The following is a 13,458-nucleotide window of genomic DNA, read 5'->3' on the forward strand; positions in this document are numbered from 1 at the left end:
ACTACTCCTCCAGGAGATAACCAATACATTGAATTACATGTGAAACCCAACTAGTAGCTAGTACAGCTCATCAGTAAAGGGATCAGATGGATGAAATGAGATATACCCATGTAAGGACTTGCCTATTGCATTCAGGACTATTTAGAGCAGGTGTGTGCAACCCATGGCCCCTGGTCTGCCTGTGGCCCTGGATAGCTAGTAATGCAGCCCCACAAGATTGTAAAGATTGTAGCTATATTATATATTTTATATATAGCCCAAGACAATTCATCTTCACTTAGTGCGGTGCAGGCAAGCCAAAAGGTTGGGTACCCATTATTTAAAGCTTCCGCTTGGTCTTAAAGGAAAGCCCCATGTAAAGCATATTGCATGTAGTAGCTCAAATGAAAACTATCTAAAGTACAATTGACCATGAATAGGTCTTCCCAAATGATAAACAAACATACATGTAGCAGATATATCTGCAAAAAACCTTGGGGGCTTCCACTTGCTCATTGTTTTTCTAAGAATGAGTCTATTCCTCCTCAGCCAGACTCCATTAGATTCCAGGCGCTGCGACAGGATTTTGACTAACAAGCATGATTAGTTCTTGACCATGAATTAATCCAAGCTATTCTAGAGACAAGTAAGTTGACAGTTCTCACTGCATCTTGTTTACATTTAAAAGTTCTGCATGAAGTGGGTCAGTATAAGAAACCTCAGTGCTGTTTGCTATGCCTTACAGAACAGTACATACAACTTTAGTTCTGCTGCGGTATGTATGCTGGATCCAAAAGCAGGAATAGATAGCAAACATTCAGGGCTTTCATGTACTTTTTTTTCAATCGACTACGCTTATGAGATTTGTTAATGAACTGTTCTTGGAATAGCATAATTTTGCAGGTGAAAATAATTTTGAACTTTAAAAAAAACTTTCTTATTTTCACGTCACTTTTTTGTTTTTAAATAATGTAGCAAACCTGCTATTTTGTGAGATTACAAGGACGGCCATGCCCTTTTCTGCCTGCCATTTTTAATGCCTATAAGTATTTCATTTAAAATAATTAATTGCTTAAAATATGCTTCTGCTAATTAGAGATAGATTTTAATTGACACCATTACTGATTTACTTTTAAATAATCAGTCTTATTGATTTATTGATTAAGTATGAGCCGAGGTGGCGCAGCAGTTAGAGTGCAGTACTGCAGGCCACTTTAGCTGACTGTGTTCAGCAGGTCAGCGGTTCAAATCTCACCGGCTCAAGGTTGACTCAGCCTTCCATCCTTTCGAGGTAGGTAAAATGAGGACCCAGATTGTTGGGGGCAATGTAAATATATACATACATTGCTTACTGGTGTACACCGCTTAGAGAGTGCTTGCACTTAAAAGCGGTATATAAATCTCATAAATAAAATAAATAAGTATTGCAGCTATCATATCTTATAAAAAAGAAATTAATTGATATGTGTATTCCACCTGTCAGGTCCATTTTAGAGACTTATATTTCTGATCATTAGAGAGGAAATATTAATATTGATAACTGGAAAATTCTGACAGATTGGATTAATTTCAATTCTTCCATTTAGGTTTTGCTTGTAATGGATACTAGGACACAACAGACATATATACTGAAGGTAAGTCATTATTTTTCCTAAATCATTCACTTTGCCAATGGCGACTTGTTTCTCACTGCTTACAGTTCAGTCCAGAAAATCCAGAATGCAGAATGTCATCAGTCAGGTTTGTGGAGTTTGCGTTTTATCTGTTAATCTTCAGTGGCAGGCTACAGAACTAATAAATGGCTTCTGCTGTTAGCAACACTTATTTCTGCTTTGACCATCAAAGGAAAGGGAATTGTTACAGTCAGTGTCCCATGACATAGTTTACATTTTCTTCAGTGAAATATTTAGGTCAGTTCAATAACGGAAATAGTAAATATTGATATTAAAGTAATTCTTCACTCTCTCCCAGCACTTGTACTGCTTAGTTTGCCACTATTCATGTTGAATGGGAGAGGATAATTCAGGGACCACTACTGTACTTATTTATGTGGTTTTGTATATAACTGTTGTTTTCCTGTTTCCCTAGCCCACCTTTTTTTGTTTGTGTGATTCAGATTTGCTAAATCTGAATCTTTCTTAGTATTCCTCACTGTTGGCCATGTTGGCTGAGACTACTACAAGTTGTGGTACTACAATATCTGGGAGATGACTCCCCATCTATAGGATACATCACAAAGCTTTCCTCTTCCTGATGCCTTTGCCAGTATGTTGGGGCCTTCACTCCTTTAGAGTTTTCTTTTCCTATTCATCTAATATTTTTCCACTTGAAGATGCCTTTGTTTAATTTGCAAATTTGGAAGCAGTACGAAGATGACAAGGCCAGCCACAAACAATGTATGAGATGAGAGAATAACAATCCCGCATCTCTTTCTCCATTTCCTAATATCATCTGATAAAGCGGAATGAGCACAGTTAGGTCACTAAACAAAGCGGAGGGTTAGATTGAACATTTGCATAGTAGTAATGCATATTTTTGTTTTATTTGCATTGTTTTATTACATTCCTCCTCTTGACATTGCCAAGAGATGAAGAGAATCAGGGCTGGTTTCCCCCCCTCTCAGCAATAGCTGGAGGTCATGTGAAAATTAATTGTGATCTTCGATAATTCAACCACACTTTATTTATCAGGAGTGCTTCTTTCATAAGTTGTTTTGGGTTTTTTTTCTATGTGCTATCTTTAAAAATCTATAACACCTCCAGGAAACAAATCACATTACTAGTCTATCTTCTCTTTGACCCAATGGAAATGTATGCATACCCGACTCTATCAAATTGAAGGTGGGGCAAGACTTGCCTTTTGACTGTGAATGGACTTAACAGTTTGCTTTGATCCTTCAAGCTCGGCCCCTGCCCTCCCTGCCTCTCCCCCCCAGAGATATCTGGGGGAAAAAGGTCATAGAGAAATAACTGAGTGTCATTCTGATGACTTGGTTTGTGAGAGATTCTAATGAAAACATTGACCCATGTAATTGATTTTAATGGCAGCTTTGTGCCATCTTCTGTTCTCTGGATGTGCGCCAGATGCCATCAGCAGGGCCTCAGGGGACTGAGGGGCACAGAGCAGCAGATGAGTGGTTTCTCTGAAGCCTGGAGTAACTTGGATAGATTAGTTTGGTTGATAAGCACAGAGCACAGCATGCTCCAAAGGCAACTGAGGGTACAGCTGACCTTTCTGTTCTCTGTCAGGGTCTAAGAAAAAGTAGCGAATGCAGCAGGGAGAGAAAGACCATCATCCCCCGCAGTGTGCCCAACATGGTGGCTTTGCACAAGTACATCATCTCAGAGGAATCGGTCTTCCTTGTGCTGCATCACGCAGAAGGTTAGTCTGTGGATTCAGATGAGCTGTGGGAAGGGGGGAGATGGTAGGGGAGAAAGAAAGCCTCTGCTTCTTCAAGTGATACCATCAAGATGCTAGAAGTCTTCTGAACCAAAATTTTGGGGATTATCTTAAACACTGCGGCAAAGGGTGTTGAGGCATACATGCTCTTTGTTATGTTACATTATTGTTTTTTATAATTTACATCCCACTAAAGTTCTTGTAGCTCCACTATTCAGCAAAGCAGCTGCTTTCCCCTTTGGATCTAAAGCTTTCAGGTTACACAGACCAATCTTTTCCTTAAGGTGCTCTTTGAGTAAAACAGTGAGGTAAATATTTATCCCATGCAGCGATAGGCTGATTTGTTTATTCTGTTTGCAAATCCTTTCTGCTTCAAATAACAATTCCATATGATGCTCTTAGAACAAGTGATAACTGTAGGGAAATTGTCTTTAAAAAGAAGCCTTTATCTGGCTGAGAGTCTTGGTTGTTGCTGCAGTGATCCAGATGGTGAAGGATGTTTTTTATGCCTTCTGTATGTGTCAGGCAGAAACTCCACTGGTGTCTGTGAATGCATATTGCCAAATCCATAGATCCAGTCTGTACATGGGGGGCAGGAATGGTTCACTAAGGTACTTCAGTGAGACCTATGGGTCATGCATCTACATTGCAAGCATGTTCAAAGAGTTGGAACTTCTATTGTGGAGCTTCAGACGACTAACCAAATCAGGTTTCAGTTAACCAGAATCATTTCTCAAGAAAAGGTGAGAAGCTCTCCAGGTCTTGCTTGCACTGAAGCGAACAATATGAATTAAAGAGAGAAGCATATTCATTGTCACCAAATTCTTTTTGATGCTCTCCCCATGGATGCTGCTGGTTTATTTTTTTAACAAAACAATAGTTATTTTGTAAGAATAACCTGCCTAGTTGGGCTCAGTGAGAATATTAAGACAAATCCCTTGGCCTGGGTCATATAAACACGATTTACCTATAGTCAAAACACCCAAAACATAACTCCTTTGCCTGTGTACAGTCACATGTTAAAAAAATCAACATGAATGGAGTTAAGCCTAGTTTTGGCTAGTAATAGCTTCAGGACTGATCTCCAGTGCTATTTCTAATTTTGGGAACTATGTTTGCACGGTACAGTTGACTCACGCAGTAGCCACCTATTGTAAATACAGTGAGTTGAGTTGAGTTGAGGTGAGTTGGTGGCAGATGCTCAGAATCTGATAGGCCTCCAGTCATCTCAGAAGTTTTTGAGAGGCTGTTGCTTACTGTTGCCTTTTATTTTTAAAAATGCCTTTGTTTAACAACCATAGTGGCCCAATTAGGACGGGCATTGGAACCTGCCTGTTTCTTTAGCACTAGCATGCAGTAAAGTGATGCCTCATATTACTTATGTCACTGCAACTAAAGCCAGTATTTAAATTTTTAAGGTGAGCTTTACCTCCATACTTATTTAAGAATTACCATCTGGAAAAAGTTGTATATAGATAGGAGATGGAGATGCTCCAGTCATATGTCAAACAACTATAGATTAATTCCTTCTACTTTCATGCATCCCTCAGTCTTTCCACAACTGCAGAATGTATCCGCTCTGTCTAAATATTAAGTTGGATTTCTAGGATCTAAAAGGTTAAAAGTGCCATTGAAAATAAGTATCAGTAATGAAAAGTTTTCCTTTTTTTTCCAAGCATTAGTACTGAATCCAGTACAAGCTTCCTCCACATTACAATGTAGTAAATAGTTTTTTAAAGGTGAGAACATTCATAAAGCATCTGTTAGTTTTGTCACAAAGCACTTGGCAAGACATTTTGAAGCTTCACTACTACTTAGTGGCATCAGTGCCAGAAATGGTAAAAACAGATGCTTCAAAGAGAGTCTTGAGGGACATTGAGGGAAGATTTTGATGGAGATCAAACTTAAGCTTGAATGGCTGCTGGGAAGTGTCACATCTTTTTCAGCATAAATGTGTTAAAATTCATATTCATCTGGAAAGCGCATAAGAAACTTCAGAATGATGATGTTTCCTGTTAATGAACACTAATTCTATAGCAGGCAATGTTTAGTAATCCTCCTCCCTGAACCTTAATGGTCATATGTTGCCCTAAGAGCAGAAAAAAGAGAATTATTCCCTATTTTAATTTTGTCAATGCTGTAACTGATAAGTGTTTAAATTCTGAGTCAGGAAGGGTAGCCTAACTTCTTTTTTGTGGTTCCCAGAAGGCACCTCTGATTATGTCACTTAAACATGGCAGCAAGGTCATTTTAACTTAAACAGTACAGTAAGTATGTTAAACGTCCACATAGGCTTCACATAGCTATTCTATCAAAAAGCTTCCACCAATAGTACTACCTTCAAATTTCCTCATAGTCATTAAAAAGTGTTTTGTCATTCCCTTATTCTTGTAACCTACAGTGCCCAAAAAAGTTTGTTCACTTTCCCAACCCCAGAATAGTTGCAATGGTTGTGCAGAGTTTGCCTCCATCAGAATTTGGCCAACTTTTATTTTGGTGTGTCAGGCTTTTATATCACATGGTCTGTGTGCCAATCAAGTTTCTCTTTATGCAGTGATGTTGGACATAATGGCATTGGCCTGGGCCCTGGGCCATTCCATGTTTTTATCAATAATTTGGATGAAAGAATTGGGATGCTTAGAAAGTTTGAAGACGACGTAAGATTGGGAGGGATAGCTAATACTTTAGATCAGGTGTTGGCAAACGTTTTGTAAAGAGCCAGATCCTGCCCCATTTCTGTAGATACAACTGGCTGGTCTATAGGCAAAGGAGCATAGCACTATTGGATGGTGCAGGACCACCGTCTGATTGGCTGCTGCTGTTTCCCAGAATGCTACACCCCTACTCCTTGGCCTTGCCCATCACCTTGGGCAAGGTGATGGGCAAGGCCAAGGAGGCTTACCTGAGGCTCAACCCTGGCAATTAGTTGCCCACCCACTCATCCACATACCCACCCATCTTACTCATGGATTGGAATATCCCATACTTTGCATTCCTGGGACCTCCTGTATTGTCACAAAACAATACTAGATTAAGATCCAGGGTTTGGAGGATGAAAGTGTAAAAAGCATCAGCCTCAGTTATTCATTTGTAAATAGAAATCAAATTGGTAATCTTCACAGATGGGTTGTGATGCTGAAATTAAATAAAGGAAACGGAGAACCGCATGTTAAGAAGCATGCTTCAAACTGATTCTTGTTAGAAATTTTATTATAAAGGAATACAAATATTTGAAAGGTGAGGTTGCAGACTTATGGAAACTTCTTTAAATCAATTGATTTCCCCCTCTCCAAATATGGGTAATTTTACATGATAATGGATGGCCAATAATCAGATACATTGGCAAATGCATTTACTACTTAATCTTAGCTACAGCAGTATAAGATGAAAAAGATTATTAGTGTGTCATTTATAAAGACTTAATGACATACCAAGATGGAAATATTGCTCTTCTGTGACCTAAATTGGACATTTGGAAAAAAAAATAACATTGTTGATTCCCGCTTTCAACTTGCACAATGATTAAAAAACATTTCTTTGCATATTTGCATTTCATTGCTATTCTGTGCACACATACATGAAAGAATAGTTGAATTTTGATGATTATTGAAATGATTATTTGTGGTTTACATCAGCTGTCCCCAACCTTTCCAGCTCTGTGTATTGACGGTGGTGGCAGTGGGGGGGAGAGGAAATGGTTTCGCATGTGTGCCGCTTGCACAAATGCAGCTTTGTGGGCTCACTCACACACTCACCCACTGCTTGCATGGCCTGGTTCCCAGTGGGCCATGGACTGGCACCGGGCCGCAGACTGGGGACCCTTGGTTTACATCAAGTTATGTACCATATACTAATAAAGATTTATTTTATTTAAAAGGTTAATGTTTGCAAATAGTTGTATGAGCACCTTCTCAAACTTTGGAGGCTGCTATTAAAATAATGGCAAGGATCTCAAATCTGGAGCTTAGAAATATACACACATACACATATACATAGACAATACATATACATATTTGTGCTTTCTAGTCAGTGTTGACTCCTGGCAACTGCCTGGTCTCGTCACTGCAGTTTTTCTGGCAGCATTTTCAGAAGTGGTTTGCTATAGCCTTCTTTCTAGAGCTGAGAGAGAGAGAGTGACTCACCCAAGGTGACCCAGCTGACTTCATGCCTAGGGTGGGATTAAAATTCATGATCTAGTACAGGGGTGTCAAACTTGCAACGTCATGTGACATGTCACTACGCATCATGACTTTTTTCCATTGCTAGCAATAGGGTGGGCACAGTTTTGGCATGACGCATCTAGCCTGCGGGCTGGCAGTTTGACATCCCTGATCTAGTGGTTTCTAGTCTGTTACCTTAACTACCACAGCAAAGTGATTCTCAGTAGAAATACATTTATAATGATAATAATTTATCAAGCACAATCACTTTATGGAACTAAATATAGTTCCCTTACCTCCAGGAACTTAAAACCTAATTTTAGGTTGGGTGGGACAGTAAAAAAGATTGCTATTTTAAAAAGGGAGTATGGAAAGAAAAGGCCAGAATAAACAACAGCTGGATAAAAACAGATGTAATTGCAAGTAGAACTTTGTTATCTACTGGTGTAAGTCTCATAGCTCAGTTGTAAACACATTTTACATTCTGATGGCCCTAACTTTAAGCCCTAGCATTTTCAATGAAAAGCTTTAACGTTTCCAGTAAAAACTAGCAGGTAATAAGAAAAATCTGTTCTAAAAAGCTAGAGAGCCAAAGCCAGCTGTAATAGATAACATTGAACTACATGACAATTAAGGCAATTTTAAGGCTCTTTTATTATTGTACCATAAGAATTCCAGAAGAGCTGGATTTTAAAGACAACCACCACCATTTTAGGCTCATTCTGTATGTAAAAGCACAGTGCTACATTTTGTGGACCTTAGGTCTTATCCAGTCAGCTTTTCTTATGACTTAGTTAGTGCTTAAAATCTATTTGATAAATATGTGTGACTGCATCTGTGAGCTGAAAGAAGTTCATATGAAATGGAGTTCATCTTTAATTTAATGCTTTTAGCCATTTTTATAGTGTTTTTTTTAGTTTTGTATACTGCCCAGGATGCATTGGAATTGGGTGGCCAATACATTTAAATACATGTCACATTTTTAATTTCAGTAATTTATGAGCAACAAGCAAGGTTCCCATTTTGAGTTCCACTTCAAGCTTATAGTTTACTTAAAATATATGGTAGATCTAAACTGAGGTGATAGTCAGCTGACCTATGGCCTGAGGATATTGACAGGTATTTTCAACAATGTGACTGATAAACTATATTTAGTGATCTTTATTGGTTATGGATGTTCTTCCTGCCATGGAGTGTATTTATGAATGTGATACAGAGATGAGGGGATTGAAACTGGAGGATGGAGGGTTGTTTTTCTTTTTTATAACTGGGGGAGGGCTAGAGAGAAAAAAAGCAGCAAGATCCCCACAAAATTGTTGTTATTATGGGTCACTCATCCAGTCATCCAGATGTTGAGACTGAATTTGGCATTTTTATCTACCTATCCAGTCCTTCCCAAGAACCTGAGATAGGGAGATGTGGTCTGATGGTGTTAAAGGTTACTACTGCAGGATGTAAGCTGTTCCAAGTAAAGCTGCTTTTTGAAATTGACCATGGTGATTTTGTCAATGTTGATGATGTTCAAGTGGTGTTCCAGATGTTTTGAGGTTGCACCCAAAGCATCTATTACTATTGGTACTTTCTTTGTTTTTTTCCAATATTCATTCTATGTTTATTTGCAGAGTTTCTATTTTGTGATTTTCTCCATTTTTGTTCTCTTCTACTGGTGCTACCTCCAGGTACTACCATACCCACTGTCCAGACCTTTTTGTCTTATCAACAGTTGTTATGTCTGAGGTGTTATGTGGTAGATGCTTGTTTTTTTGTATTTTAAAATCTAAGATCATTTTACCTTCTTCATTTTCTATTACCGTAATTTATTATTACTACGTACACAAGAATGTGAAATCACAGCTGCCTAATCTTTAGCAGATGTTGGCCTTCATGTGTTGAGTTCTTCTGAAGATTTTAGGAGATTGTAATTGATCATCATAATATATATTGGATGAACATTTTGTTAGTGGGCAGTTTTTCTAAGTGCCCAGATTTTCTAAGATCTTGATTTGGGCATTCTGAACACTTTTCAACTGGTAGATGTGAAATGCATACTTTGTATTATTTCCTGACTTTTTTTCCTGAGATTCTCCTGTTACTTTCATTGTAAACCATTTAGAATGTTTAAATATCACTGCTGTTGCAAATGATGGCTGGTATAAAAATGCAGAAATATCAGATTAATGCTATTGTAATGCTGGCACCTAATTGCATTCTGTTAGAGGATAAGAGTGGATACCATCTTCCACCAGTGTTAATACTTCTTACATATAATTGCACCGTCTGCCATAGTTAGGCATTAATGAAATACAATTAACTTTGGTTACTTTCTTTTTTCTTACAGGAGGCAAACTTTGGTCTTACATTAGTAAATTCTTGAATAGGAGCCCTGAAGAAAGCTTTGAAGCCCCTAAATCCAGAAAATCCAGCTGTACCAAAATACATTTGCATCAGGCAAGTCCTAGTCCTCAGGATATCAGCAGTAGCCTTGGCTCCAGAAGAAGTAACGGGGACAATGTATTAAAGGTTTTACCATTGCAGGACAGTTTCACTCCAAGTTTTCAAGATGGTAGTAGTAACCAAGAAGAAGATCAGGAAAGTTCTCTTAAATGGATTGACTCCGGATCTAGTTCAGAAGAGGAATGTACCACAAGTTATCTAACATTATGCAATGAATACAGTCAAGAAAAAATTGACTCTGGTTCATTAAATGAGGAATCTGTCCTGAAACCAGATGATAATGTTCTCATTACCAATGAGCAAAGAGTCCTCAAAGTGCAAGATGAAGCTGCCTCTGGGAACTTGGAATCTACAGTCACATGTCAGGAAATAAAAGAGTTTGCTGATGATGTGGATCCAGAAGCTGCCAATCCTACTATGATATCAGAATCACTAAATAAATCCAAGAACAGCCCCATGGAATTTTTCAGAATTGATAGCAAAGATAGCACCAGTGACCTTCTGGGACTTGATTTTGGAGACAAACTTCATAATTTAAAATCAGAATCTTTCAAACCGTTTTTTCCTACATTAAATCAGGATAAGAGCCTTGAAGCCATTGAAAACAGGTTAGGATTTGCATCTCAGGACACTATCAGCAGGGGTTCTAATGACTCTGTGCCTGTGATATCATTTAAAGATGTAGCCTTTGATGAGGTCGGTAGTATTGATGAAGGAAGACCTGACCTTTTGGTCAACTTGCCAGGCATTATGGAGCAAATGAAAGAGGCTTCAGTGGATAGACCAACAAAACTGATGGAACAGAATGGAGACATCTTGGAAAGCAAACTTTTGGAAGCTCCCGATGTCTTGCAATTGAATAACAGTGCGGAACAAAGCAGAGTGCTTGAGCAAAAGGTAGAGCATCTGAGGGAAGGAAAATCACAAGGACTATGCAAAGACAATCAGGAAGCAGTTAGGGCATCCCATACAGCTGATACTGACTCAGTTGGTTTTGGGAACAGGATGGCCTTTCAAGGACTTGGAGAAGCATCATCATCATTAGATATTTTCAGCATAAAGGACAATGTTATGGTTGCCAGTGCACATGTAGATGTCACAGAAGACAGCTTAGATGTGGACAGTGAAGCTGTGTTGCTGTTTTCTGATCATACTGAAGAAAACTGTCAAGAGGGAACAGTTCTCTCTTTGTCCCACAAAGCAGAAAGCAAAGAGTTGGGTGTGAGGAGCAGAGGAGAGAATGAAATACATCATTTTTTTCAGGACTTGGATGAGAGATTAGCACTAACCTCCAGATTTTACCTCCCTGAAGGCTGTGTTCAAAGATGGGCAGCTGAAATGGTTGTAGCCCTTGATGCCTTGCATCGAGAAGGAATTGTGTGCCGCGATTTGAACCCAAACAACATCTTATTGAATGATCGAGGTCAGGAACTTTTGCAAATGCATTTCTTTTTATTCGCTGTTGCTCCCAATTAACTGAGAAGGCGTTTTATCTTGTAATTAGTATCTTCATTTCCTGTCTAGAGCTTCATTATCAGTGCAGCAAATTCACCCCCAGTAATAGCTTCTAGTACTTAATGATGCCATTATTCTTAATGATACTGTTTTTAGCTACAAAAGGAGTAATTACAGTTCACTTCTGCATAAAATGGAAGGGAAAAATGTTTTGATTTCTCCTGTCGTTTTGTTTTTAGGACACATTCAGCTAACGTATTTTAGCAGGTGGAGTGAGGTTGAAGATTCCTGTGACAACGATGCCATAGAGAGAATGTACTGTGCTCCAGGTTAGAGCAATCGCCTTAAATGTTTCACTTGGAAAACAGATTAGCAGCTTTCATTTTCTCATGGAACTATCATCCCATTCCACCCTTTTTCTGTTTCTTGGGAATACAAGCTGTTCAGTATCTGCTAAGATCTTTATTTTTTAAATATATATGCTATTTTGGAATATGATATATTAAACATATGAAGAAATGGTTGTAGCAATTGGGTATGTCTAGTTTAATAAAAAGGATGACATGATAGCAGTGTTCCAATATCTAAGGGGCTGCCACAAGGAAGAGAGGGTCAATCTGTTCTCCAAAGCACCTGAAAACAGGACAAGAAACAATGGATGGAAACTAACTAACCAACCTAGAACTAAGGAGAAATTTCCTGACAGTTAGAACAATTAATCAGTGGAACAAGTTGCCTCCAGAAGTTGTGAATGCTCTAATACTGGAAGTTTTTAAGAAAAAAATGGACAACCATTTGTCTGAAATGGTATAGGGTTTACTGCTTGAGCAGGAGGTTGGACTAGAAGATCTCCAAGGTCCCTTCCCAACTCTGTTATTCTGAATTCTCCAGCCAGCCATGCTAGCGGGGTAATTCTGGGAGTTGAAGTCTTGACTTCTTAAAATTGCTAAGGTCGAGAAACACTGGTTTAGAAGAATTCACAAATAAATAAAGTCAGATGTAATAGATATGCCTAAAGATTTATGAAATCTGCTTAAGTATACAGAGTTCTTGAAACTTTTTATTGTTAAAATGAAGAAGGGTTAAATGTATCATAGTTTGTAGAGGTTTTCCTTCGCATGTACATATTATGGTATCTTCCCCAGGAAAATATTCAATAAATTTTAATCCAACTGTGGCTATAAATCTACTATATTTATTGAATTGTCCATTCAATAAATATTGAATGGACAAATAAAATGGGTGTTCCAGCAAGTGATGCATAGGTAGCGTATTTTAATCAGCTTTAATGTTAGTAACAGGAATTAAGTTTTATATTAAGTAAAAGTGTCTAACCAGAACTGATTACAAGAAAGAGTAGATAAGGTATCCCTCAGATTGAATGTGATTCCTGGAAACTATATTCATGTTTCTTGGCAACCAGACAAAAGTGGTTAGTCATTTTTTTTAAAAAAGCATACTAGTTTAATCTATAGCCCTATGATTCCTTTGTGGCCACCCAATCCAAATATGATTTAGATCCAATTCTCTTGTTTTTGAGTTTAGTTAAGGCCACTGAGATCTGCCACTTGCTTTAACTCAACAGAGTGAATTAGTTATATAGTGATTTCATTTCTAAAGATTTCAGAAGAAATGAGGTGCAACAGATTAGCCTGGACCAAACCCAGGATAAACAGAATATAAATATAAATTATTTGGGCTTCAAAGGACTAGCGCAGTTTCTTAAAGTATTTTTATTTATGGTGATATTATGGAGGAACTCCCTGTGGTATCAAAGTCCTAGTTTTGATTAAAGTTGTTAATCTGTCTCTTGCATTGTACTGTTTTAGATTGTAGAAGGCAGGAAGAATCTCATATAGCTAACTGTACCTCAGTACAAAAAACTGTCTTTTCATAGAAAACTACATGAAAGGTAGTTTTTTTCTTTGCATAGAGAAAGTTTTTATTCCTAAAATGTCATCAAAGCCCTGATTATACTGAGAATAAATCTTTTTCCTGGGAGGGGTACAAG

The 13,458-nt window shown here is 38.1% G+C and overlaps 1 protein-coding gene across 8 annotated transcripts in view; it reads left to right on the plus strand.

Annotated features, from left to right (window-relative positions):
- RPS6KC1 (ribosomal protein S6 kinase C1) overlaps positions 1 to 13,458 on the plus strand; it is a 95,027-nt gene that overhangs the window by 58,153 nt on the left and 23,416 nt on the right. For all 8 annotated transcript variants that reach the window (XR_005558668.1, XR_005558669.1, XM_039359606.1 and 5 more), the window contains 4 exons: positions 1,566 to 1,613; positions 3,228 to 3,360; positions 9,877 to 11,415; positions 11,687 to 11,776. Coding sequence is in view for 6 of the 8 variants with exons in the window: in XM_039359606.1 (XP_039215540.1) it covers positions 1,566 to 1,613; positions 3,228 to 3,360; positions 9,877 to 11,415; positions 11,687 to 11,776 (1,810 nt within the window). In the remaining 2 variants the exon portion in view is untranslated. The remainder of the gene's footprint in view (positions 1 to 1,565; positions 1,614 to 3,227; positions 3,361 to 9,876; positions 11,416 to 11,686; positions 11,777 to 13,458) is intronic.

The sequence above is a fragment of the Crotalus tigris genome, unplaced genomic scaffold, assembly GCF_016545835.1.
Source record: "Crotalus tigris isolate CLP2741 ecotype Arizona unplaced genomic scaffold, ASM1654583v1 scf7180000019097.2288821080:1192077, whole genome shotgun sequence".
In the NCBI taxonomy this organism is placed as follows: domain Eukaryota; kingdom Metazoa; phylum Chordata; class Lepidosauria; order Squamata; family Viperidae; genus Crotalus; species Crotalus tigris.